The following is a 25,785-nucleotide window of genomic DNA, read 5'->3' on the forward strand; positions in this document are numbered from 1 at the left end:
GCTGCCCATGATGCTCTGCCTCCTGCCCAGGTGTAGCTGGTGGTGAGACTGAGCTGTGGGATCTATGCTGGCCCCAACAGCATCTCTATACAGCTGCAACTCCAACGTACGGATGAATCTATTTTGACTTCATGCCTGTAAGTTTTGCAGTCTATTTTGTGTGTATGAATTCATGTGGCCACTGCATGCTCGTTTCTGACTGGTCTTGCATATGTGAGTAAATGCTGTTTCTTTCTCCAGCTGCCAGTCTCCTAGACTCAGAATTTACCTCTGGGCTTTCTGGCCACTGGATATAATATAATAGGGATTCAAATGTCATTTGGGTATGGATAATAATAAAAGTTGTTTTACTTTAAAGCTGTTCTACATTATTGCTGGTTCTGTAATTGGGTTATGGTTCACCCTTTTCTCAGACCCAGATATACTTTTAAAGTCTATGTCTGGAGTCAGAAACTAAAGGAATTATTGGTTTATAATATTGGGTATGATTAAAAAATCTGTAATATCTATAACAAAAGGTTAACTTAAAACTTGTAACTCAAGGTCGATAATTAAAAGTCCGTGCTTAGATAATCTTAATCCATATAGCACGATTCTGTTCTGAGATATAAACAGCACCTGGTTGGTTACCATCTTGGCTGTGGGTTGAAGAAGATGGAATCACTGTTTCACAGCCATCCTGAATAAAAACAGCCATGTGTGGGCAGCCATCTTTGTTTGGGTTAAAGAGGACAGAAAGTCATACAGCTTCACTGTCATTTTGACTAAGGGCAACCACATGGTTTATATAATTTCTGTCCTGTCTCAAAATCCAGGTTTATAAAAGATAAGATTTAAAACACTGCTTGTTTAATGAGATAGTGAAGAAGCACTTCCATGCATGCATGTATAAGAACATATCATGGGAAGAGCCCAACTTTGTAACATAAAAATAACCCACTTGGTATTGATTTTAGAGACACATTAAATTGCCTTCTGAATTGCCTTTTACCTTCTGAAAATTATGATTATGTTCTATGTATTCACTCTTACACTACTTTGTTTTGATATAACAAAAACACAGTTAAGAGATTTTAAGCTATAGATACCGTTATGATCTAAGCGGTGGACACCATAAAGTCACACCATGTGAGGGACTATACGGAGGCTGCCTCTGGGCGAGGGTGGAGGGAAAAAGAGAGTGAAGAGAGGAGGGCCTGGCCTTTTATAAGGGATGTAGCACATGTGCAGGACATGTGACTTGTGACGACAGTGGGAGTATTTTGCACATTGGCAGCTAGTGATGACATATCCTGCTGTTGCTGGGTCCCTGGGGCAGACAGTGGAGATGCCTGGTTGCCAACAGATATATTTTTGTAAACTGAGTCATACGGAAAACTTATCTCTATAATGATACACCATATAAGGATCAGGAAAATTCTCAGTTTCTTTTGAACTGTGTTTATGGATCAAAAATGTTATACTAAAAGTGCTTCAATTTAAAATAGTTATTTTCTTGATACCCTATGAGCATATACAGGGGGAGGAAGTCCCCCTCAGTCACAGACATAGGGGAGGGGAGTAAGGGAAAAATGGGAGGGAGGGAGGAATGGGAGGATACAAGGGATGGGATAACTATTGAGACATAATATGAATAAATTAATAAAATATAAAAAACCAAAAAATAAAATAGTTATTTTATGGCTAAACCTAACAGGGATGGAACATAAAGACCTTGCTTATGAAATCTACTAAATTATTATGAACTGTTAAAGATAATTAGGAAATGCAAGTTAATAGCCACTTTATACATGATCAAATTACTTAATATGTTCAAATTTATATTTGTATTCATACTAAATACAAGTAACTAAAACCAGACAAGGATTGTTTAACTCAGATATGCTTGGCAAACCTTTCAGAAATCTGCTGAATTTAAAATATTTAAACTTATGACAGAGACTCTCAGATCCTAGCAGTGACACCCGCCCCCCACCTCCTGCCCCCTCTCCGCAAGGTCTCCAAGAAGATTATGGACAGAGCTACAATGGCTCCACCTGGATTAAAATAACCCTAACCACTGGACAAGAGTGCTCTCTTGCCTTGCTCACTGCTAGGGCCTGGCCTCAACTGTGGACAGGCAGGACATGGGAGAATTGACTGCCCTCCTTTGCCTAGAAAAAGTAAGCTCAGTCTCTCCCATGTTTCTCCTTCACAGAAAAGCCTCTCATCTTCTGGGCCTGATGGCCAAAGACTGATGCCCCTATTCCTGATGCCATGGAGACCACAGGATCCTGGGATAACTGTCTAAGTAATGGACTGTGGACCAGTCTCTGCCATTTTAATTGATACATACATACCTATATATTTAGATTATAATGTATCATTCTCAGGTCTCTGCTCACATTGATGGCTAAGCTAATTGTAGCTTGTCAGCTAGGGAATAACAGGCAACTAGCTCCTTACTATAGTGTAATCAACCATTGTGTTAGTTCATTAGTCAATTCACTAGTTAGTTAAACCTACTATGTCTCTTATTAAAAGAGGGCAAGCAGGTTTGTGTAATTGTGTAACAGCATGGTCTGGTGCTTTCTATTTGATTGCTAATTATTTCCTCCCCTGAGGTCTGCTTGCTGTCTTTAATGAGCAGACATTCACTTAACCCAAAATGATGTTTGTAATCCTTGCCTCTAAGTTATCCCTGATTGGCTGAATACATGCCTATACACCTGGACAGAGCAGAGTGAGGAGGCGTGGCCTAAGTTTGAGAACTTTTGGGGAAGAAGGATCTCAGGTAGGATAAAGGTACCAGAGGAAGAGGAGGGAGCAGATTCGCAAAGGAACAGGAAAGAGCCAAGCGGGCCAGGAAAGAAGTGGCCCAGATGAACAACATAAGCGAGTATTTTGGGATTATGGATGGGAAATAGCCCAGACAGAATTGATTAAAGCAGATGGCTTGGGATGGGGGCTGGGAGAAAATGGAAGGTAGTTTAGGGGTTAATATCTGTCTAGCGCCAGTTAAATAAGGCTTATTCTAAAATATAACAAGTCTGTGCCCATTATTGATTAATAGCAGGTTGGAAAATACTGCCATAATAATTATAGGTTTTAATAGTAAGCATTTTAGGATATTTTTATATTTACTACAACAGATTTGCCTGGATCACAGGCTTCATATTAAAATATAAACAGGTTTAGGTATAACTTCCCATTAAAGAAACATATTTTAACTATTAAGGCCCGGAGATCTGGACCCAGGGAGGACCTGCACAAACTGATGCACCAACCAAGGACACTGCAAGCAGAGCACCTAGAGCCCCTGTTCTGATGTAGCCAGTGGACAGCTCATTTTCCACGTGGGGAATGAGGGGAGAGCGGGGGACTGCTTCTGACAGGAACTTTGGTGCCTGAGATTTGATTACTGGCCCTTGGCAGAGAGGCCCTGTGGGAAAGCAGGGGAGGGGGATGCAGGCTACGCAGGATGAGACCTGACAGGCTGTGGTCAGAAGGTGGGGGAGGAGGACTCCACCTGTCAGAGGTCTAGTGGAGGGGAATAGCACGGAAGAAGGAGGGATGGTGGGAACAAGAAGATAAGAGGGAGGGGGTTATAATCGGGATGTAATGTGAATAAATTATAATAAAATAAATATTAAAAAGAAACATTTTACAATGGCTGCTCTCAATAATAACTATTCATGTCTCATGTCTCTGGTAAATGATTAAATCAAAATTTTGTTCTGAAATATATAAAAGTTTGAGGATATGAATACCTATATAAATTCTGATGACCTCAAAATAATTTAAGATATACCTAAATAAAGAATGTTTCATATTTCTTTCCCCTTCTATGCTGATATTGCACTTAGATTTCAGAGTTTCAAGACTTGATGGAGCACTGACTGATTATTTCTCAGTCATAAGCTCATTATTTTGAGTTTTCTTCTAAATATAGACTTATAGATACATTTCATGGAGGCTAAAATATCTCTGTCTAATCTATGTAACAGGATTTCTGGACAGAAAAAAATGTTTATGCTTTTTGAACTAAAACTATAGTTTTTGCTAAGACTCAAAGGCGTGAGTCTATTCCTGCTTTCTTTCAGACACCCGTTAAATGTTTTTCTACAATGTGGATTTCAACACCATGGTAATACCAATATATCTCTGTTTATAAACTAAAAATTCATATAAACTTCAGGGACGCAAAGAAACCATAAGACTTGGATCCACCTGCACAGGTCAGATGGATTCCAGATAAACACAGCCATTAAGGTTCCCCACCAATTGGTTCCTGCGGATGTGATTTTACCTGGTCTTAGGACTGATTCCTTCTCTTTCCAATTACGAGGAAATTTATATTTATCTCCTCATCTATATGTGTCTCATATTTTCACTTGGCTGACAGACCCCAACCAGGGATCACCTGAAAACTGCTGAGCTCTGGACTTGATGACAGCTGATGTGATTGCTCCCTGTCTCTTCAGCTGGATCACCTAATCAGATGCTTTTGTGAAATGCCCATTGCCCAGCCTTTGACTAGCCTTTCAGCCTTCCTGGGCCCTGGCAACACAACACATCAATGTCAGCTGGAAGTAGTTACAGAAGAGAAATCTTGTCCTTTTCCATCCCAAGAGGGTGAAATGCTAAATTAAAAGGAAATTCCCTGGCATAGGCGACAAAATAAGGCAATGGCTATATCATTAAGCTGAAAGTTATTCAACCCAAAAGAAATACTCATCACAGGGACAAGGATTTTTTCTGGATATGCAACTCAAGGGGAGGAATGTAATGCCCAAAATAAACCTGTAAGCCCCACCTGCCCAAGAACCACATAGCTTTCTGAAATGTTTGGAATTGTTCTTGGAATATAACAAAGCCTCATGGGAAAGTATAGTGGACTATAGGTTTCTCTTTATAAACTCCTGTAGCACATTTCTCAACCTGGAAATTAGAGGAAATGATCCTGACCAAAGTCCATCTTTTGGTCGCTATTTTATATTTAATAAAGCCTGCTTCAAATGTGGCCCCAAATGGTGAGTCTCAGGATTACACTAGCCATAGGCATTCTGTCAATGTATACAAGGAAAGAAACCATGGAAGAAAGAACACACAGAGAGAACAGAACAGGATGCTGACACAGAGACGAAAGGAATCTTATTATGGGAAAAGGGAATAGACAGAGGGGAACAAAAGTAGAAAGATTTAATTTGTTTTGAAAATAATGGGCATAGAAATTGAAAAGGCTTATAAAGTCCAGGTAGAACTGAAAAACACACCTAAATATGATCTGATAAAATTTTGGTAATTTCAAGGACAATTTTGAAGTATTTAAATAAAAAGAATGCTTTACTAACAAGGGAAAATCCTTTGGCTGTAAACTTGTTTTCTGTAATACCCTAAAATAAAAAACAGTAAATAAATATTACCATATCTCTGACAAAAGGTACGTAACACTAGATGCTACACTGGCCAGTTGGGATGCAAAAACATTTGTGAAAATACAAATATTCAGATAACAAACCATTAAGTAATATTCTGGAAAAGTACCACTAAATGAAAAAGTGAAGTAGAAGAGAGGCCTCAGGTAGAAGAAGCTAGAATAGAGTTCAGGAGTTAATACCTATCCATCTATTCATACATATTCATTTCTGAAAATACACAGCTAAACTGAAATGAATAATGATTGAATAAACTTGGGAATTATACTTCTTTGTTAAATATGAACTTAAGGTATGGAAATTTACCGTAAAAGAACATTTAATAAACCTAGAAAATTTAATGTATTTAGTAAAACATCTTTCAAGGTTAAGGAGTCAAAGGAAGCATGGGAAAAGTAAAAGTATTCTAAGGGTATCATGTGATTGGTACAGGTGGGCATGGAGGAAATGAGGATGTTTGTAGGGGGATTCAGTGTTCCTTTTTATATAATACTGAATAAAAATAAATTATTGAAAACAAAATAGTGACTATATTTTACTATGAGGTTCGCTATCTGGGAGGAAAACAACAAAAGGCAAAACTTCCAAGAATAATAAAGGATAAAAGAGGGCAAATAGTATCTGGAGCTAAGCAACAACAGAGCCAGGAAAAGACAATAAAGGTGTATAAATAGTAAAGAAAGTTAAGATGGAAGCAAAATAAAAATTCTGGTAATCATTTATGTAAATTTTCTGCTAAAGCGAACAGAACAATAATATTTCAAGCATATAGAAGATAGACCTTTCAGTTTTAAGTTCAAGTTCTATTTTGTTACTAATTATAAGGAAAATACCTCAAGAGATCAGAGACTGAAGATAACTGGCAGACAAAATTTCACAAGGAAAATGTAAATAAGCAAAACTGCAGGCAGTGCAATGCTAACATCAAAGTTAAAACAATGAGAAAGCTGACAGCATCTGTAACTAACTGCTTTATTATATGTTCTTGTTTCATCCAGGCTCAGCGACTGACCTACCAGATACTGGCACATGGTAGGCACTTGGTAAACCTGCCAGATTAACTGTGATTTTAAATCAATCTCTCCATAGTATTTTAGGAATAAACAACTTTAATGATTTTACAGCAAATAGTAGTGCCTGAGAATGGAAGAGAACATACCATTTAATATTTTTATGATGACAAATGGCACTTTCTTTGAGAGGGAACTAATAATGTGAAATAGGATTGTGCATTCGAATATCTGAAAGGCTATTATATAGAAGACAGAGGCAACTTATTTTAGAAGAAAAAGATTTGGCTCAGTCTCATGAAAATACATCCCTACTGTAATAATAGATTCTAAAAACAAAATGTGCTGCTTCTTAAGAAAGATTTTTTTCTTACTAAAATAATCAAGACAAAAACATGATGGCTAGCTGTAAATGACTTTTAACTTTCTCAATGAGTGAAAGACTGGGCTAGGTAACATTAGGGTGCAGTGGCACACATTAATCTCAGCACTTGGGAGACAGCAGCAGGTGAATCTCTGAGTTTGAAGCCAGCCTGAGCTACACAAAGAAATTTGCTCAAAAAACAAAACAAAACAAAAACAAAAAACAAAACAAAAAGAAAAAACCCCCCAAAACCCCAAAACGAAACAAAAACCACAAAAACACAAAAAACAACCCCAAAACAACACAAAACAAAAATAACAACAACAAAAAAACCAACCAACCAACCAAACAAAAACCCAAAACCCCCAAACCAAAAGACAAGCCAACTAACAATTTCCCCACCGCCCTACAAGGATATGATATTACTGAAGTTGTATAGACAATAATTATTGTCTCATAATATGAAGCATAGAGGGAGAAACTGATTTGAGCACCGCGATAAGATATTATGTGAAGATGGTGGCACCGAGCACACACTTTGTCTGATCAGCAGGACAGTGACTGCACATTGACTGAAGGAAAAAAACAAAACAAAACAAAAACAAAAACGTGGGCTCCAAAACACCAGTGCTGGCACTTTTTCAGAAAATTGGGAATAGTTTTACCTCAAGACCCAGCTATACCACTCCTGGGCATATATCCAAAAGATTCTCTACCATATGTCAAGGACATTTGCTCAATTATGTTCATAGCAGCTTTATTCGTGATAGCCAGAATCTGGAAAGAACCTAGATGTCCCTCAATTGAAGAATGGATAAACTGTGGTACACCTACACAATGGAAGACTATTCAGCCCTGCGGATCTGGGCACAGGGGTGGGGTGGGGGGTGCTGCACAAACTGACGCATCAGTCAAGGACAATGCATGCAGAGAAGCAAGACCCCTGCTCAGATGTAGCCCATGCACTGCTGATTCTCTGCATTGGTAGTGGGGAGCGACTGCTGATGAACCTCTGACACTTGAGTGCCCACGATACGGTCACTGCCCCTTGACAGGATGGCCTAGTGGGCAGACAGTGGAAGGGGATGCAGCCTATCTTGATGAGACTCAATAGGCTGTTGCTAGAGGTCTAGCGGAGAGGAATAGGCAGGAGAGGGAGGGAGGGAGGGTGGGAATGGGAAGATAAGAGTGAGGGGATAACAATCTGGAGGTAATGTGAATAAATTATAATAAATAAAATATACATTTAAAAAGTACCAACAGAGGAGAGGGGTGCTGCAGAGACTGATGCACCAACCAAGAACCATGCATGGTAGGAACCTATACACTCTGTTCAGATACTGTTGATAGGCAGCACAGTCTCCTTGTGGGTTCCACAATATGGGGAATAGGGACTACTTCTGTCACGGACTCTGGCCTTTCAATGCTGATCACTTCCCCACGGCACAGTGAAGAGGCTACGGGTAGTACAGATGAGACATGAGAGGCTGAAGTCAGATGTTGCGGGAGAAGGGCTCCTGTTTCTGAGGACTAGGGGAGGGAGGGACAGGAGGTGAGGGAGGGGCTACATTGGGACATAAAGAATTTAAACTGCAGAACAAGCAGGCAACTTATATTGCTGATCCCACCACATGGGAACAGCTCTGAGACTGGCTGAGGCATGAGTGTCTATGCATAGACAAGGCTTCTTGTTGGCTACAGAATCCCTGTGATTTAGATGCCATTCTTCGTGTGGCATGAATGAAGATTTACAGATAGCTTTCTTCTGCTCATACAAAGAGCAGAGAACCAGCCTTAATTGTTCTCTGCATCCTGCACACATCATACATTTATAATTTTAGGACTGTATAATGATTGTTAGAAATTATGTTGTCAGAACAAAACAACTGGACACTGATGCTGGATCAGACCTGACAGGATTCATTCCTCTCAGCATGCTGGATGCTGACATCCTGCATCCTTCGTGTTCCAGCACCAAGTGCTTCAGTTGCTGTTCCTCATCAGAATGAGGCAGATCTCAAGACAGCCTCAAAGAAAGCTTCCAATTCCAATTGGTCCAGCATTTCAGACTGTCACACACAGGACTTCTATTAAGCCTGGAAGAGCTCAACATTAAGAAACTGGACCACAAATGCTATCATCTATTCCTAGCTTGTTTAACTCTTTTCCCCAATTTGGGCCCAAATCAACCAGAAGAATCCCTTAAGGGGGCTGAATAGGTTTTTGGTTGCTTTCTTGGCCTATAGATGTTTATTTTCATTGGGAGTTGTTATAAGTTACTATTGGTCTTACTCAGAGAGAAAATGAGGTTGGACTCAGGGATGTCTCTCTTTCTTAGGGATGTCTTTCTTTCTTAGGTTTGGAGATAGGGGTTGAAAAGAAAGAAGAGGGAATATAGAAATATATAGGGATGATAGAACAAAGAGTAGATTATTGAGCCTACTCTCCAACTTAAGACTTTAATTGTTGTTCACAAGGTTATTTTTAATTCATTGGTATAGAATTTTGTATATTGATGCAAAACTAAGTTTAATTTTGATACATTGGTATAGAATTCAAGTGTAAGATTATTCTTCACACACAGTATATATATTTCTACTCTGATATGAGGTATTGTGCCCATACAACTCAAGTAGAATACAAAGTTTACCTCCAAAACATTGAAAGTGCTATTGCAGGCTGTTTAGAATATTAAATTATACAAATTAATTGTTAGTTGATCAAATCATGGTCATGTCAATTACTAGTCTATTTTTATCACAAGAATATACATCCTATGTGTAACAGATAGCTATGATTTTATAGATAGATAAGGTAAAATAGACAAGGTCTTCAAAAACCTCAGAGTACTAGAGAATATGTCATTTAAAGATGTTTTTATTGTTTTAAAAATTATTTGACAACAAGACAGGCTAATTCCTGGAAATACTCAGCCTACCTCAAAGAAGTTGATGAGCATCAATGAACCTCCTTATGCAGATGGCTTCAAATGTGGCAAACCAGCCTCTGGGCAAAAATGTCTTCCTTTTAGCTACAGAAAGAATTCTGCCTAAAAATAGGCAAGCTTGGATGCAGGCAGAGTAGAGAGCCAAACTCTGCCAAGACAGGGTAATCAAGTCCTCAATAGTTTCTGCCTCACAAATATGTCTGTCAGATATACTGGGCCAGAAGGCGTAACACGATGCTCCAATGCTATAAAGAGTTTTGGGTGACTGTTCAGGCAGCAAACTGTCTCTCTCTTTTTTCACTTTGGAAGCTGCACTTCCTGTTTATTCAGGTAATTACTTTTATTCCTTCTCAAGTCTCTGATGGAGCTGAAGACCAGACACTGTATTTTTTGGACCATAAGACACACTTCCCCTGACAAAAGTGTGGGGTAAATTAGGGTGCACCTTATGGTCTGATTGCTGTTTTTACTGTTTTCTGCTCTAAAAACTGGATGTGTCTTATGGTCAGGTGTGTCTTATAGTCTGAAAAATAAGGTAGTTTAGTTTTACAATTAAACTTAGTAGTTTAGGGGTTAAGATAGTTTTAAGTCTAGACAGACGTTTTAAGTTGAAAGAGATGCGATATAATAAGATATTGTTTTACATTCAGAATTTTGGGCTCACCAAGATAGTAAATATGTTTTCTTCAAGGTTGCCAAATACAAATAGCCAAAACACTATGAATGTTACATTAATATCATTCCTGGTTGTTTTGTGGTTCTTCTTGCTGTATGTAGTTTATTTTATATATGTGTAATAATATAAATGTATATGTAAAAATAAATAATATTAAAAATTTCCCCAAATTAAAGAGATGTCTATAAACATACAAGCAGCCTACAAAACATCAAATAAAGTAGACCAGAAAAGAAAGTCCTCCTGCCACATAATAATCAAAACCCTAAATGTACAGAACAAAGAAAAATATATTATAAGTGGCAAGGGAAAAAGGCCAAGTCACATACAATGGCAAACCTATGAGAATCACAGCTGACTTCTCAGCAGAGACCATAAAAGCTAGAAGGGTCTGGCTAGATGTTTTGTAAACCTTAAGAGGTCTGACAGGGAAAATGGGAGAAGGGGGAGGAAGAGTAAAATAAAAAGAATGTCTAGGTGGGTGTAGTGGGACACACCTTTAATCTCAGCACTCAGCAGGCAAATGCAGGTGGGTCTCTATGAGTTCGAGGCCAGCCTGGTCTACAGAGCAAGTCCTTGACAGCCAAGGCTGTTACACAGAAAAACCGTGTCCTGGAAAAATATAAACCAAACCAAACCAAACCAAAAGAATGTCTGAAAAAGTTACAAGGAATCACACTATTTACTATTTACCTAAAAAGGAAACACCACTGTAATATACATGATTCTATATATATATAGATATATATAGATATAAATATACATATATAACTTTAATGAGTTTTTCTCATCTGGGCTGATGGTGCTTCCTCTAAGAGTCAAAGACCACCTAGCAAACACGCCAATACCAGAAATGAGAAGTGTTCTTGTGAGTTGTTGGTCAGGGCTGTCCAAGGACTCCCAAAACATCCATCCTATTGTTGCCACTGGTTCCCTCAAGAGGTGGCAAGTATAGTCCCTATAGCTGAAGAGACCATGCACTTCAGAAACAAGACCCAGAGTCCCCAGAGTAAGTCTGACCTGAATGCCCACTCCATGATGACTAGCTTTTATGGTACCTGAAGCACTATGTAACGTTACAAAGCGGGCAAGTAAACAACGGTCCTACCTAGCTATGACACCTACAAACCACATCAATGAGTAGCACGGCACAACAGCCTTAAGGGGGCAGTACTGTCACACTTACCTTGACTGCAACCAGCAGCTCTCTAATTGGACTTAGGTCCCACACAACAAGAGGGAAACTATGCCTAGTATTAGGAACCTAGATAATTATTTGGTGCTAGTGAAATCATAGTTATTGGAGACCCTACAATCACTAATTTACTAAACTATCATAATCCTTAACAACAATTTATAAATGTTTGTCTTTATACTTACAAATAAGTGTAGTCTTCATCCTCATCAAGGAAACTTCTCTTTACATCAGACGGAGACCATTACAGAAAACCAAAACCAGCCAAAATGCAGAGTTGTGGAGCCCCAGTCCCAAAGGGTACATCTACAACATCACTCCCACACTTGAAGCTCAGGGAACATTATAGAAGAGGGTGTCAGAAAGAATGTAATATTGCACTGTAAAAAACTTGTTTCTAATTGTGGTATGGCTCAGTCTTTGATCCTACAGCTTTCTGTTTACTGTAAACAAGTACTTGTGATTTTGGCTCAGCCCTAGCACTCACCTTTATTCAAGAGCTAAAAAGGGCAACCCTAGGTGGAGAGGTGGAGCAAGCAACCAGCTGACAGGGACTATAGAGAGAGGAGGGACACTGAGAGAAGGGTATTTCAGACAGCAAGGAGGAGAAAAAAGGGCCTTTTGGCCGTTCCTTTTGGGATTATGGGCTGAGTAGGAAGATCAGCTGGGTGTTTTCTCTGCCTCTCTAGCTAGTAGGTTTTCATCCCAGCACCTGGCTTCTGACACTTTATTGGTAAAATTGAACAACTGGGATCTTCCTGTTTTAAAAACAACACTGTAAGAGCCAGAACCTCAGGGATTTTGCTGTGAGATCGTGTCTCCTAGTAATATCAGAAGCCACACCCATCAAGTCTCTCCAACATGACTGCCCAAATGTGAGCTGAACAAGGATGGCACAAAGGAACATGCCGAAGTGGACAGGGAAAAGTTCACAGGGCCTCAACCCTACACAAGGAACTGCAGGCAACTGCATAAAGCTGTGAGTGGGAGTGGTGTTCCTCCCCAGGGAAGAGCAGACTAATTAGTTGTTGATTGCCAAGCAGTTAGCCCTACGCACAAATGTACAAGTAACATTGTATGGATCGACTAGGCTATATTAAGCAGTGTGTGTGTGTGTGTGTGTGTGTGTGTGTGTGTGTGTGTGTGTATGCATGCAATAACTGTTAAGGGAAAAAAAAAGCCCTGAATTTGTAGGAGAGCAGAGAGGAGAAAGATGGACAGGGTTGGAAGGTGGAAAAGGAACAGAGAAATGTAATTATAATTGTTTGGTTGGCATCTCTGGTTGCCCCGCTGCCCATCCCCCCATGATCTGGTAAATCCCATTCCCTCTCTTCAGACCTGTCCTCTGCGAGGAAAGCCTCTGCATTCCTGATTTTCTGGAGGACTGCCCAACCTCCTCACATGGAGCCCAAGTCCAGCATGCGGCAGACAAGTCATTTTCCTTCACCTACAATTCTTAAAAACCATACCTGCCATGGTCTGGGTGCGACTTCCTCTGGCCTTGTCCCCTGGGGCTGCTAAACTCACCCAGGAGCCCTAGTTTCCAAATAAACTTGCCCTTTTTTATACTTCTAATCTCTCTTAGATTGGTTTATTTAGTCAGTGGAGATAACTTATCAATAATCTCAGCCTCCCCTCTCAAAGTTCAAAGTGCTCAGGAAGCAAAATTATTTTTAAAAAATATTTAATATAAAAATAGATGAGCAACACCTGCTAATTAGCTCTATTTTTGTTTTGTTTCTTACACCAACAGCAAGTTGTAGCATTTTAAAAAGGAATGAAGATGGAAGATGGTGGGAAGTGCTAGGTTTTGTGATTAAAGAATAAATGCAGTTAATAAATACCCAAACACCAAAGGCAGCTTGGGCATTTACTAATTTCTTCAAAGATCAAGGATAATGACAGGCATTTTTCTGGGCATTAGTTTATATTCAGCATAACACATGTGCTATGTTATTTCCCCCATTTTCAGTTCCACTAGGTATTTGGCACTGTAGAGTAATAAGAAGAAAAGAAAACAGGGCCCAGCTTTGAAGTTAAAAAGTTAGTGAGGACAACATTTAGAAAATTAAGAAAATACCAGGTATGGAGGTGCATGCCTTTGATCTCGGCCCTTTGGAGATAGTTACATGGATCTCTGTGAGTTTGAGGCTAGCCTAGTCTACACAGTCTATACCGTCGATCCAGCCTAGACACAGCTATATAGTAAGAACATGTAAAAAAATTAAGAAAACAAATGCAATAATAGTGATAATATTATTCGCTGAGTCCAAATATATTGATTAAAATGAAAAAGATACATAAAATGAAATATCTGAGTAAGATAATAATCAGAACTGGGTTGAGGGCCATTAGGAAAGTTTTGAGATTAGGATACTGTCAGGTCCAGAAGAAAGAGGACAAATGGCTAACTCCGTGCCCATTAGCACACCAAAGCACACCTCTGGCCACCAGGCTCTCTCAGTTTCTCAGATACCTGATGCAGAGTCCATGCTTGCATCCTGGCCACTCTCACCCTGCCGACCCTAAGCATCTCCAGCTTCCCTTCCCCAGCTCCTCATTCCCATGCAACTCTTCCATTTTGGCCATGTGCTCTCTGCTCTCTTTGCCTTCCTCTTTTGCTCCTCCTCTCTCGCTCTCCATCCCCGTCTCCTTTCATGGCTTGATCCTATCTGCTAGCCACATTTAGTCAACGTTCTGTTCCTGATCTGCACACTTCCAGATGCCCCTGGTTGTACCCTTCCTCAAATCTACAATAAAAACATTCCCATCAACCATACACTGGAGTGTGATGTCTTCTCTTTATACAGTTTAGAAATTTCTACAGGTGTAGAATTCCTTGAAGAAACGAAACATCAACTACAACATGACTTAAGGATTCAGAAAGGCAATTGTAATAACCTCTTAAGAAGTCTCCCATTAAGAATGAGAAGATTATCTTTTAAATAAATACATGTTGGTTAAAGTGTGAAGAATTCTTTGTTAGTGAAGAGAAAAATGAAGAGTCTCCAATAAATGATTAAAAAAATCTGTCGATTTAATACAAAACTATATTTTGAGTAGAAAAGAGTCATTTCATAAGAAGTAGGTAGTTTGTAAAGAAGAACCAATTAAACTGAAATCTAAACTCTCCTCGCTGATTAGAAAAGCCCCACTGTAAGAACATTAGGGAAGCAATAAGAAGGTAGACATGTTTGGTTCACAAATTGAAAGCTGGAAGGTGCTGGGCTTTGGCCAAGTAATCACTGTACTATTAAGTCTATCTTGATAATTTCTGTAAAATGTGCGAGTTTTATAAGAGCCCAATTTGCTATCTCACTACTTGCTAATCTTCCACTTCGTGCTTAATGTGCAGAGGGAGCTTTACAAATTGGCAGCGGACGGCTGAAATCCAAACACTGGTCTAAGACAGAGCCAAGCAGCCCAACTTGGCTGGGATTTGAGTAGGGCAGGCCTCCATGATGCCTTTTTTCCAGAAGGGGGAACATTTTACTTGGTTTAATCCTAGAGATGCTACAGACCCTCTACAAGAAGAACAAGTACTCTTAACCACGGAGCCAATTGTCCAGCCCTAAACTTTATTAAAAAACTTTCTCCTGGAGTAGAATCTGTGCGTTTGAGTCATGTTTACTGCTTATTATATTTAAGAGGTAAATGTATAAGGGTGTCTTTTTGGTCTTAGTGAGTAGCCTGAAGGTACTTTGTAAAAGTGTTCTAGATATATGCAGAAGTTTCTAGATTGCATGCAAAGAGAAAATAGTGCAAGTGTCCAGTCCAAAAGATGTGCCTTTACCAATTGCTGTGTACATGGTGACTACCAACACATACTTTGTCCTATTATTTTGTTGGGAAAGTACACACATTGACTCAATATAACAAATTCTTTACCTACTATGTTTAGGCTATATACGATAGCAATTTCTTGAGGAAACTAGGAAGAAAATACAAAAGTTGAAACTCACATCTGCCCAAATGACCACTATTTTAACTAATTGCTGGTCACAACTCTGTATTATCTGGCATGGATGACACTTAGTAACTTATGCAGTATAACAGGACAAACAGGCTTATTGGTTACCGAATCAGCCATGCGGAAAAAACAAAAGAAAACTAGGACATGTCTAAGCTTGACCTGTTTTATACTCAGGAAGGGAAGGCACGATTCAGGAGCCAGTGATGTTAGGAAGGAGGGCAGAAAGCCAAGGGAGAGATACAGAAGTCTTGTATTAGTGAGCACAGGAAGAAGAGCTTCAAAAGCCAAGAGAGCATAAATTACAAGTGGAGGATGTGGGGAAATGGTGGGCCATAACACTGATAGATAGGCCTGATGGCTGTGGCTCCCTCTCCCCTCACAGGGTTTCTCTATGTAGCCCTGGCTGTCCTAGAACGCACTCTTTACAGCAGGCTGGCCTCAAACTCAGAGATCCCACAGTTTCTGCTCCCTAAGTGGTGGGATTAAAGGCATGTGCCGCCGTCACCCAGCTAAACAGACTATTTCAATAAAGTTGTTCAAGTGAAGATGAAGCAACACTAATAACACTGGTGCTACTCAATGCTCTGCAACAGCCCCTAACCTTTCTCCTGGTTCCTTTTTTAATTCTGTTTTTGAAATCTGAGATTAACAGGTGGAACATGTGGAAGTATTTTTATTATGAGGCTATAACTCCTCAGTGTTATACACCTCTCTTACCTTTGTATCTTCAATAGTAATTTACTTAAAGCAGCATTGCTGCTACTTTCTGTGACCCATAGATCAGCAGCTTGGCTTTGTTAGTGTTAGGTCCAAATGAAATACCACTCCCACAAATTCCCTCCATGAAAGGAGCCATTTCCTTCTTACTATCTGAAGGGCCAAAAGGCTATCTGTGGTGCTTACTAGCACACCAAAGCATATGGCAGCCTCTAGTCTCCCTCAGTATATCACAAGTGCCTAGCTTTTCTTACTACCTCCTTTATGCTAAACTTCTCCAGCTTAGCAGCCCAGCCTTCAGCTTCTCACTCTTACAGCTCTGCTATTTCAGTTATGCTGTCTCTCCTCCCTGCTTCGTCTTTCGCTCTTAGTCCACTCTCTTGGCCCTTTTTCTTGGTTGTTTCTTTCTCTTCCTCTTTTGCCACCTCCCCCATGGCCAAGACTGGTCTGCTGGTCACAGGGACCTTCTCTCCCTGCTCTGGACACTTCCAGATGCCTCTGGCTATGCTCTCCCTCATATCAAAAATAAAAACGTTCCCCTCAACCATACCTTGGAGCAGTCACGCCATCACTTTATACATATATACAGCTGATTCCAGCTGATTCATTAAGACCAGGTGGCTTACATCCATTCACAGTCTCCCTCAGTCATTAGCCCAACTGATACAATGCAGCCAAGTTATTTTTCTAAAATAATGACTTATATTACATTTGCTTAAAAAATAAAGGTTCAAACTTAACTGATTTGGGCAATTCTACCTCAAACACTTGCCAAATGTTTGTGTATTCTTTCTACCCCAACCTTTTGTTCTAATCAGTCTGGCCTGTAACTGCAAATTTTATGTTTACTATTTGGATTTACACTGAAGAGCTCTGTCTAACATGACTCCGTTTTGTCAGCAGGCACCACATTAAGCCTGTCCCTAAGTTCACTTCTGTTGCTGGAAAACCCACAAACTGTTCCAGGAAAAGAACCACCCTAGGCCTGAACCAACCAGGGTACATTGGCCAAGTACCTAACATTCCCACATGTTAAGCATTTCAAGGTCAGCCTTGACCAATCCCCTAGCGCCAGCCTAACCTTGCTAAATGTTAACCAACCTGCAACTGGGAAACTAGAAACCACTGTTTCTTGCTGTAATCCTGCCTAACAATGGCTCAGGGCTCTGGCTAATTATCCGTTGCTTCTGTAAGGTTCAAGGGCCCTTGGGCTTGAGTTTGAGTAAAGACTCCTTGCTTTTGCATACAGCTTTGGACTCCTGGTGGTCTTTGGGGATCTAGTGATCTGTGTATAACAATATGTCATCTCTTCCTAACTAGATTCTACGAATCCTTCAAATTCTCGTACTTTATGAAACTTGTTCTGACTAAGCTTAGAGTTGCTACAAGTCTTCTGACATATTTTTTATCATATATCTTCAAGATCATAGCAAAGAGTTCTGCATTACTAACTTCAAGAAATTTGGATTCCATTTCTGCCCCTGTACTAACTAGCTTAATGTTAGATAAATTCCTTAACATCTCTGAGTTTCAAAATTAGACTTTAAGAAAAAAAAAAAAAAAAAGACAAACCTAGACCCTAGAAACTCCAAAACTCTAATATGTTCCATACAGTGTGGGGAAATACAGGGAATATATTTTATTGTAGACTTATTATTTCTAAGTAAACACTTAAAAATACAGTTACCTCTCAGATATTTGAAGTCTTCCTCTTATAATTTTCACTGAATTATTAACTCACCGTATTCTTTTTTAACAAAAGGTACACAAGACAAAGGGAAACTTTTTAGGCTGCAGAAATGACTCCACAGTTAAGAGCACTGGGTGCTTTTCCAGGATTCAGGTTTGGCTCCTAGTACCCATATGCCAGTTCACAACTGTCTGTAAGTCCAGTCCTAAGGGATCTGATGATCTCCTTGGCTTTCACAGCCCTAGGTACACATGTTATATAGACATACATGAAGGTAGAACACCCATACAGAAATAAATAGATAAATAAATAAATAAATAAATAAATAAAAAAACAGCAAACTTTAGCTCAATTCAATTTGAACAGTTACAACAGCTTACTCTTCTGTAGTTTATATTGATTGAAAAAGTCATGGTGAAAGGCAAGAACAAGAGCTGCAGGGTATAATCATACAGACCCTAAGAACCACACTCAAGCCCTTCTAGACGACCAGAGTACAAGGATTACCTTCTACTCTTCTCTGGTATAGCTTAGCATGGCTCTGTGCTTGAAAACATTCCTGAGCTGTTTCTCACCCAGGGTTGCTCCCATGACTACTTTCCTTACTGAGCTTCTCACAGAGGCTTCTGTGTAACAATATTTGCTTTCATTAGAAAAGGGAATACACAGCAAAAAGAATGAAGAGGCAACCTACACAGAATATCAATAGCTGTACAGTGATGTACCTTGTTTCCCTTGTTAAATTCCCAGTGCAGATTTCCATTAGAATAGCAGTAAATTCTTTCCTCCCACAGTCCACCTCTGAGTTCTAAACCATTTATTCTGGGCTTCTTTAACACAGCACTCTAAGACTGAAAAAGTCTATATTAGCAACACTCCCTTACACAGCAACCTTGTTCTCAGTTTCATATAAGGTATTGCTACCAAATAAAAGGATATACACTAGAAAGTGGCACATTTCTTTGAATCACCTATACTGGTTTTATAGTTTGTTGTTCTTTATGCTGTTTTCAAAGTATGCTTTGAGATTAAATTTAAAAATAACATTGCAACATCATTAGGAAATGCCTATCACAAACTAATTAATGACTTTACACAATTAAGCATCAGTGTTAGGTCACAGACCCTCTAGCTGCCGTCCCCCTCCCACCTCAGTCTACCCCCTCAGCTCTCTGCGCAGAGAGCTGATAAAGCATGCTGTGTTCTTGTGGTCTTCTCGTAGCTGGAAACAACCTTGAATTATAACTTTGCTTTCAATGCCTTGTGACTTCTGGAATGTAGCCTAGGTTACCATGAAATGGAACACTATCCTCCCACCCTGAAAATTCCCTTTGTTCTTGGTATCTGAAGGAATGAAAGGTCTGTGTCCTTTGAGGGCCCTCTCATGGCTGCCTGTTTATGGCCTTGATGCTATCTCTCCTAATTGCTCTCCCACTTCAGGATCTCATCAGACATGAGCCTGTAAGTCTCTTAACAAAGGACAATTCATTCCCTTTCTACAAGTCTAGTTTTGAAAAAGTTATATCTTAGTACAAGATAATGTCAGTAATATAGTATATTAAGTACATAAGTACCAGAGGAGGAAGAGGAGGAGGAGGAGGAAAGAAGAGGAAAACCAAAACCAAACCAAACCAACCAACCAACCAGCAACAACAATACTAAACAATACTAAATACTAAATACTAAAGCTGGCCGCTGTGACTCAGACACATGGGAATTGGACATCTTCCTACACAACATGAGCACACATATAGCCACAAGAACAATAGCAAACCAAACCAACATGGGAAGTGCAGCAATAAAAGTGAGAATGGATAGATTATGAGTCAGAATAGTGCTGTTTAGGGGTAAAATGTATAACAATGATAATTAAAGGGCTCCTTTACATGTCTCTAATAATTCATTGATGCCCTTGAAGGCACATTGCTTAGTGCTCAGACTGAATCTGCTGAGCTTGTTTCTTAGTTTTAGGCCTGCTCACTTTATCTCTGTGCTTTTAAAACTCTATCCTTCTATTTCCCCCCCTCCCACTCTTGCATAAGATTCCCTGCCCTTTGCCCAGGAGGGGGCTACAGTTGGGATGTAAAGTGAATACAAATTTAAAAGTAAATTTAAAATTTAAAACCCTTTTAAACCCATCGTAGTCCTCTCAGAAGTTGTCTCCTGTGTTCTTTAAAGTTATATCTATGTCAATATTGCTTTTAGGTGCTTAAAGGGCAGATTATTGCTTAGGCCCAAATTCTAAAAACTAGGTACTTTTCTCCGGTTGAGAAGCCGTTCCCACTCCTTTCCTAGGAGGTGGGTCTCAGATGACTTGCACACTGGCGATCAACTATAGACTTCTTTAAACAGGCGAACCATAAATAGTAAGGATCTTTAAAAGGAATGAAGCTTCAAGGCATGCCAAACCACCTCAGGAAAGAAGGAGTTTAAAAAGTCGATGTCCAAGACCTAGAGCGTGCCCACTTCCCATTTGGATGGGTTGATGGCCAAACTACTGGAACATACCTTGTGAAGTGAGGGCAGAGCCTCTTCGAAAGCACTCATCTTAAAGAAAGGATCAATGCATAATGAGCTTTCTCCAGTGACAGGGTAGACAGAGACACGGGTGACAGATACATGGTGTCCTTCACTCCAGTGGATCTAGCTTTATCTTTATCAGGTTGGTGTTTGATTATTCTACAAGTACAGACACTTCTAGAGAACAGGAAATCGAGCCTTGTGGAAAGGGCTGAGTAGCAGTGTTGCTTAGCAGTGGGATACTCAGAAAACAGGGACTCCTTTGTTTTAAGGATGAAACACATGACTGGAAACTGACAGAGACATTTGGGGAATCTACTGAAGATCTGAACTGATTGGTAGGTAAGAGCAATGTGCTCTTATTTATGGGCGGGTATAATTACTGTACCTCCTTTGCACTTATACAGGTGAAGCTGGAAGAAATTTGGGTCACACAAGGATACAAAACTAATATATAAGCCTATGGAAAACATCTGTGCTTAAATGTCAAAGAAGCAGGCAATACTAGTTTTGACAGTTTCTCTTAGGCTTCGCATCTGTGGTTCCAATGCCTTTCTTGAAATAAAAGTTTGAGCAGTAATGACACCATCATCTTCATTTCCACCAAGAAAATGCCAATTACACGAAAAAGGATTCTCAAACACACCACAGCAAAGTAAAATATTTCTTCTTTTGTAATGCCCATTCTAGGAAACTACTCCTAAAGTCCATATGTACCTCTATAATCCTTAGGCTTCTGAGGAACATGAGCAATGAGAATCACGTTGTTCAGTCTGTCTGTTTAGCACCAACTCCACCCACCCCACTAATCTAAACATTCATATTTCAGAATAGCTATTTTTCAAAACAAAATGCTATACTTACTTGTCTCCCACAATTCCCAGGTTGATTGTGGGGTAACCATGTTCCTGAATTGTTGCTAGAAGTGTTGACCGATTGCTGTCTCGAATCTTTCCTGGTAAGAGGTCATCTTCAGGATTTAGCAGCTAAAAGCCAAAAAGAACCATCACTATTTTCTTAGGTAATGTTGTCTGTTATTATGGAAGAAATTAAGTGTGAATAAGTTTCGCATCTGGGCATCTATGACAGCATCTGGCATGTAAGAGAATGTTCAAAGGATCTTTGAATAAATATTGTAAAGGAGAATGGTAACTGAACAGTGGGCCAAATTTCACTAGCTTTGGATATAATTTGGCAATAATGTCAAAGAGAAACTAGGCCTTTCTAGAAACTGATTAATATAAAACTATATTTGGTCTGGCAATCTGATCTTCCAATTCATCTTAAAATATTTTGTAATATGTATGGTGTACTGCATGAATGTCTGTGCAACACTTGTGTTTGTGGTGCCCACTGAGGCCAAAAGATAGCACTGGATTCCCTGGAACTGGACCTAACAGGTGTTTGTGAGCTGCTGTGTGGGTGCTGGGAGTCAAACCTGAGTCTTCAGGAAGAGCAGCCAGTGTTCTTATCCACGGAGTCATCTCTACAGCCCTCTTCTAATTTATCTGACAAGAATATCTGATAGACTCAAGTATGAAGAGAAAAACATTTTGCTTTTTTTTCTTTCAAGCTTTCTGGTCTGTTTTTTGAAGTGGAATCAACAGTCTTAAAAAAAACTTTGAAAGAAACAGATATTTTGTATCTGAGACATAAACTGAAACAAGGAATACTTAGCTACATACATCCACAATTCTATCCTTCTGAGTTAATATCTACCAGTAGTGTCCATAAAAAAAAAACCAGAATAAAACTTACTTTGTATTAGCATGTTTCAATAAGGAGTCAGCTTAGTCAGTATAGTAGGAATACCTTTGGATTCATACTAAATGCAAATTACCCAAACTCTTGGCCTTAATTTTCTTATTTATAAAATTACTTTATTTTATAATGAAGTAGTTTACAAGTTACTCTCTAAAGTACTTGTCAGAATTGAAGTAACAGTTTATGCAGATAAATGTGATTTATTATATTATTAATTATATATTAATCAATATATATTAATTATATATTATTAATATTATATTACATCATTACTATGTAGTATAAATAATAATATTAATATTATCAGTAAATATAATTATCTTTTCTCATAATAAAAGTATCTACCCTCCCTTTGGTTCTTATATTGTTACCCCTAGGGACTAGTTTACACCATACTTGTTTACAGTGTGAACACAGTCTGTTATGATTACAAAATACTTAAGAAAAAGGTCGCCTAACCCACTGTGTAGTGGTTACTTATATAAAAGATTAAGTGTAAGTTATATTTTCAGTGCCAGCAAGATGACTCTTAGTGAGTAAAGATGTTTGCCCACATCTGACATCCTGAATTTGATCTTGGACCTCACTTATAGGGAGAGGACAGAAATGACTACACAAGTTGTACTTTTACTTTCAGAGATACATGGCATGCATGTATCTCAACTTTCACAATAATAATAAATAAAGTTAGAGAGAGGGAGGGAGGGAGGGAGAGAGGGGGAGAAAGAGAGAGGGGGGGGAAAGGGGGGAGAGAGAGAGTGAGTTCAGTTTAAGAAATATTAGAAAGTTAAGGTTTTAAGGTGCTGAGGGTTAAGCGCAGAGACCCATGTGCTATAGTGCTGAGCTGCAACCACAGAGCCCAATCACTACTTGGAAATAGGCTGAGAATGAGGCAGACAGCAAGCCTACCATCTGAGATACACTGTCCGTTAATATGGGGAATACCCAGGGCAATAACCACAGTCTCCTCTTAGTCTTCTTTCTGATTTATTAGTGCTATTATGCAGTCAGAGATTTGGCTTTATGTTAAGAAGTAAGGGCTTTCAAACTATCTCCTTACAAAGAGCCTGGAAAACAACACTCTGCCCCTTTGTGTCACCTGGAAGTCTTCCCTTAAACTTGGTATTGATTTATCTTTATCATATGCTATAGTACATTGTAACCCACTTCTACATTTACTCACTGGTAGTGACTTGAAAACTGCTATAGTGTTGGTGTTAATATAGATAAATTTTTTGATCTCAACTAGCAAAAGTTTTGGACTCATAATTATACAAAGGCCATGGCCTGCAGCTCTTTAACCCTGTTGGTAGACAAACTGTTAGAAAGAAAACTGTGCGATGATGATGATGATTGGTATCATAGTGCTTTCTTTGCCTCTCTGTTATGTTTTTGCAAACAGTTCCAGAAATAAGAGAATAGTTTGAGGTACCTGGAGAACTAGCACTTTGTAAAATTGACATAATGAAATAAAAGCTGGTTAAGCAAGGGCTACAGTTCTTTTAAAGTATTTTCAAAGAAGCCTACAGAATTAAATGGAAGGTTAAACATATGAGAGTCAATCCACAGTTGCCCTCTTTACAACTTATTGCTATTTTCTGTTATATTTCCAGCTATGTCGGGAATGGTGCTTAAAACTTACTACAACTGAAGGGAGGTGGCAATAACTGGGATATAAAGTGAATAAATAAATAAATTAATAAAAAACTTATTAGAATTAAATTTAAAAAAAAGGAAAAAATACAAAGTAAAACAAAAATATATCTCACCATATCCGAAGCTTGTTGTTTTCCTATCCACCACTTAAAATTCTCAATTCTTGTTTTTGGTATTGTCAATGATGCTACTAACTTCTTAGCTTTTCAATAATCAATTTTTGGATACTGATTTTTCCCTTTGTAGTCTACTCTCTTTCCAAATACCTCAATGATTAAAACCTACTCCTCCCCCTCCCTCCCTCCCTTCCTGTCTAAGACGGGGTCTCACTGTGTAGAGCAGCTGGGAACTCCCTACGGGCTAGGCTGTTCTCAAACCACAGAGACCCCTCTGCTCCTCAAGGGCTGGGGTTAAAGGTATATGTCAGCACCCCTGGGTCTATTCCACCTTGTCTGCTCATGTTCATTCAGTCCGTTACAAATATCTCCACAGCTGTAGCTCATGTCCCCAGTTGTAGACATTCAGTATATTATATCTGAGTTTTGTCATGTTTTACACGTGGGTACCTTGCCAATAAACTATTTCCTTCTGAGGAATGAAACATGAACTTGCACTACTGTACTACTGCCCGTGTGATAGTTAAACTGTACCAAACTGCACGTGTAACTCAAAGTTCTCAGAAGTGATACTGCTTTTAATACAAACTTATTTAGATCTTTGTACTCTGACCATAGATCATGGACAAATTTACTTAATTGTAGCTCCAAGCAGGTTACAAAGGTGAGAAAGATTGTTCCAGCAAGTCAACTGCTTTATAAATTTTTACCAGTCTCCTCTTGGACTGTCCTCACTAAATCCTCTTAACAATGACCCAATAACCAACTCCAGTCCTCAAAATCAGGGATGTAACTGTTGTAGCTCCCTCCTTCTGAGATACTACTGAGATTTTGTAGTATGCTAGAGAGTTATGACATCTCAAAATATGCCACTTTGGTATAAGGGATATTTTTAATTGTAATCTGAAGGCAACTGAGAAGCACCAAGTCCAAGAGCTCTGTGATGGTGCACGCTGGTATTCCAGTGCTCGGGAGCGGGAGGCGGGATGAGTATGGCTTCACGGTCACCCGCAGCCACGAAGTGGTTAGCTACATGAGACTCTGTCTCAACTCCATCTCCAAACACACACAAAGCAATAAATGCAATAAGTTAAAAGAAAGGACTTAGGCAAGAAGTCTTGTCACCAAGGTTCTCTTTTTGGCTATGCTGTACTTCACTGAACTCTCTTAGCCTTTTTGCTCAGGGGATATAGTGGTCTGAATGCTAAATGTCCCTCACAGCCTCATCTACACTGGGACATTTAGTCTCCAGGCTTCCACTCTACTTGCAACATGGGAATGTACAACAGGGCTGGTGCTGGATACATTTCCACAGACGGTGCTGTCTATGGCTGTTTTAGTGTTACTTTATTTTTTGTTATTTTACCCCATTTGCGCCATGTATCACCATTTGCTTGTTGACCACTTCCCAGTTAGAAGTGTTGTATTAGAACACTGTCTGGCACTCTAGCACAGTAAGTGGGGAAAGGTGCTGGGGGTAGTGCACCCAGCAGAGAGATGTTTTAAATTGTATTTAAGCATTTCGCACAGTGTATAATGTATGCTGAGCATACATCTTCTGCCAAAGACCGTTTTTATCACTGACATAGTTTAAAATACCAGTGCATGGTGGTTAATAAAAAACAAACTGACATTTAGTCCATTTTATTATTGTTTTTTAATTTTCTATAGACAGTGAATTTTCTAGTTCTGTTCCCATGGATATTTGTTTACAATTAAATGTCAGCTTGTTACTAGGCA

General features: G+C 39.2%; 1 protein-coding gene across 18 annotated transcripts in view; it reads right to left on the bottom strand.

Annotated features, from left to right (window-relative positions):
- Nucleotides 1–25,785, bottom strand: part of GPHN (gephyrin) — a 391,499-nt gene that overhangs the window by 32,491 nt on the left and 333,223 nt on the right. For all 18 annotated transcript variants that reach the window (XM_084792850.1, XM_084792848.1, XM_084792845.1 and 15 more), the window contains one exon: nucleotides 21,374–21,495. In XM_084792850.1, coding sequence (XP_084648976.1) covers nucleotides 21,374–21,495 — 122 coding nt within the window. The remainder of the gene's footprint in view (nucleotides 1–21,373; nucleotides 21,496–25,785) is intronic.

The sequence above is a fragment of the Acomys minous genome (genome assembly GCF_964271855.1).
Source record: "Acomys minous genome assembly, chromosome: 8".
NCBI lineage: Eukaryota > Metazoa > Chordata > Mammalia > Rodentia > Muridae > Acomys > Acomys minous.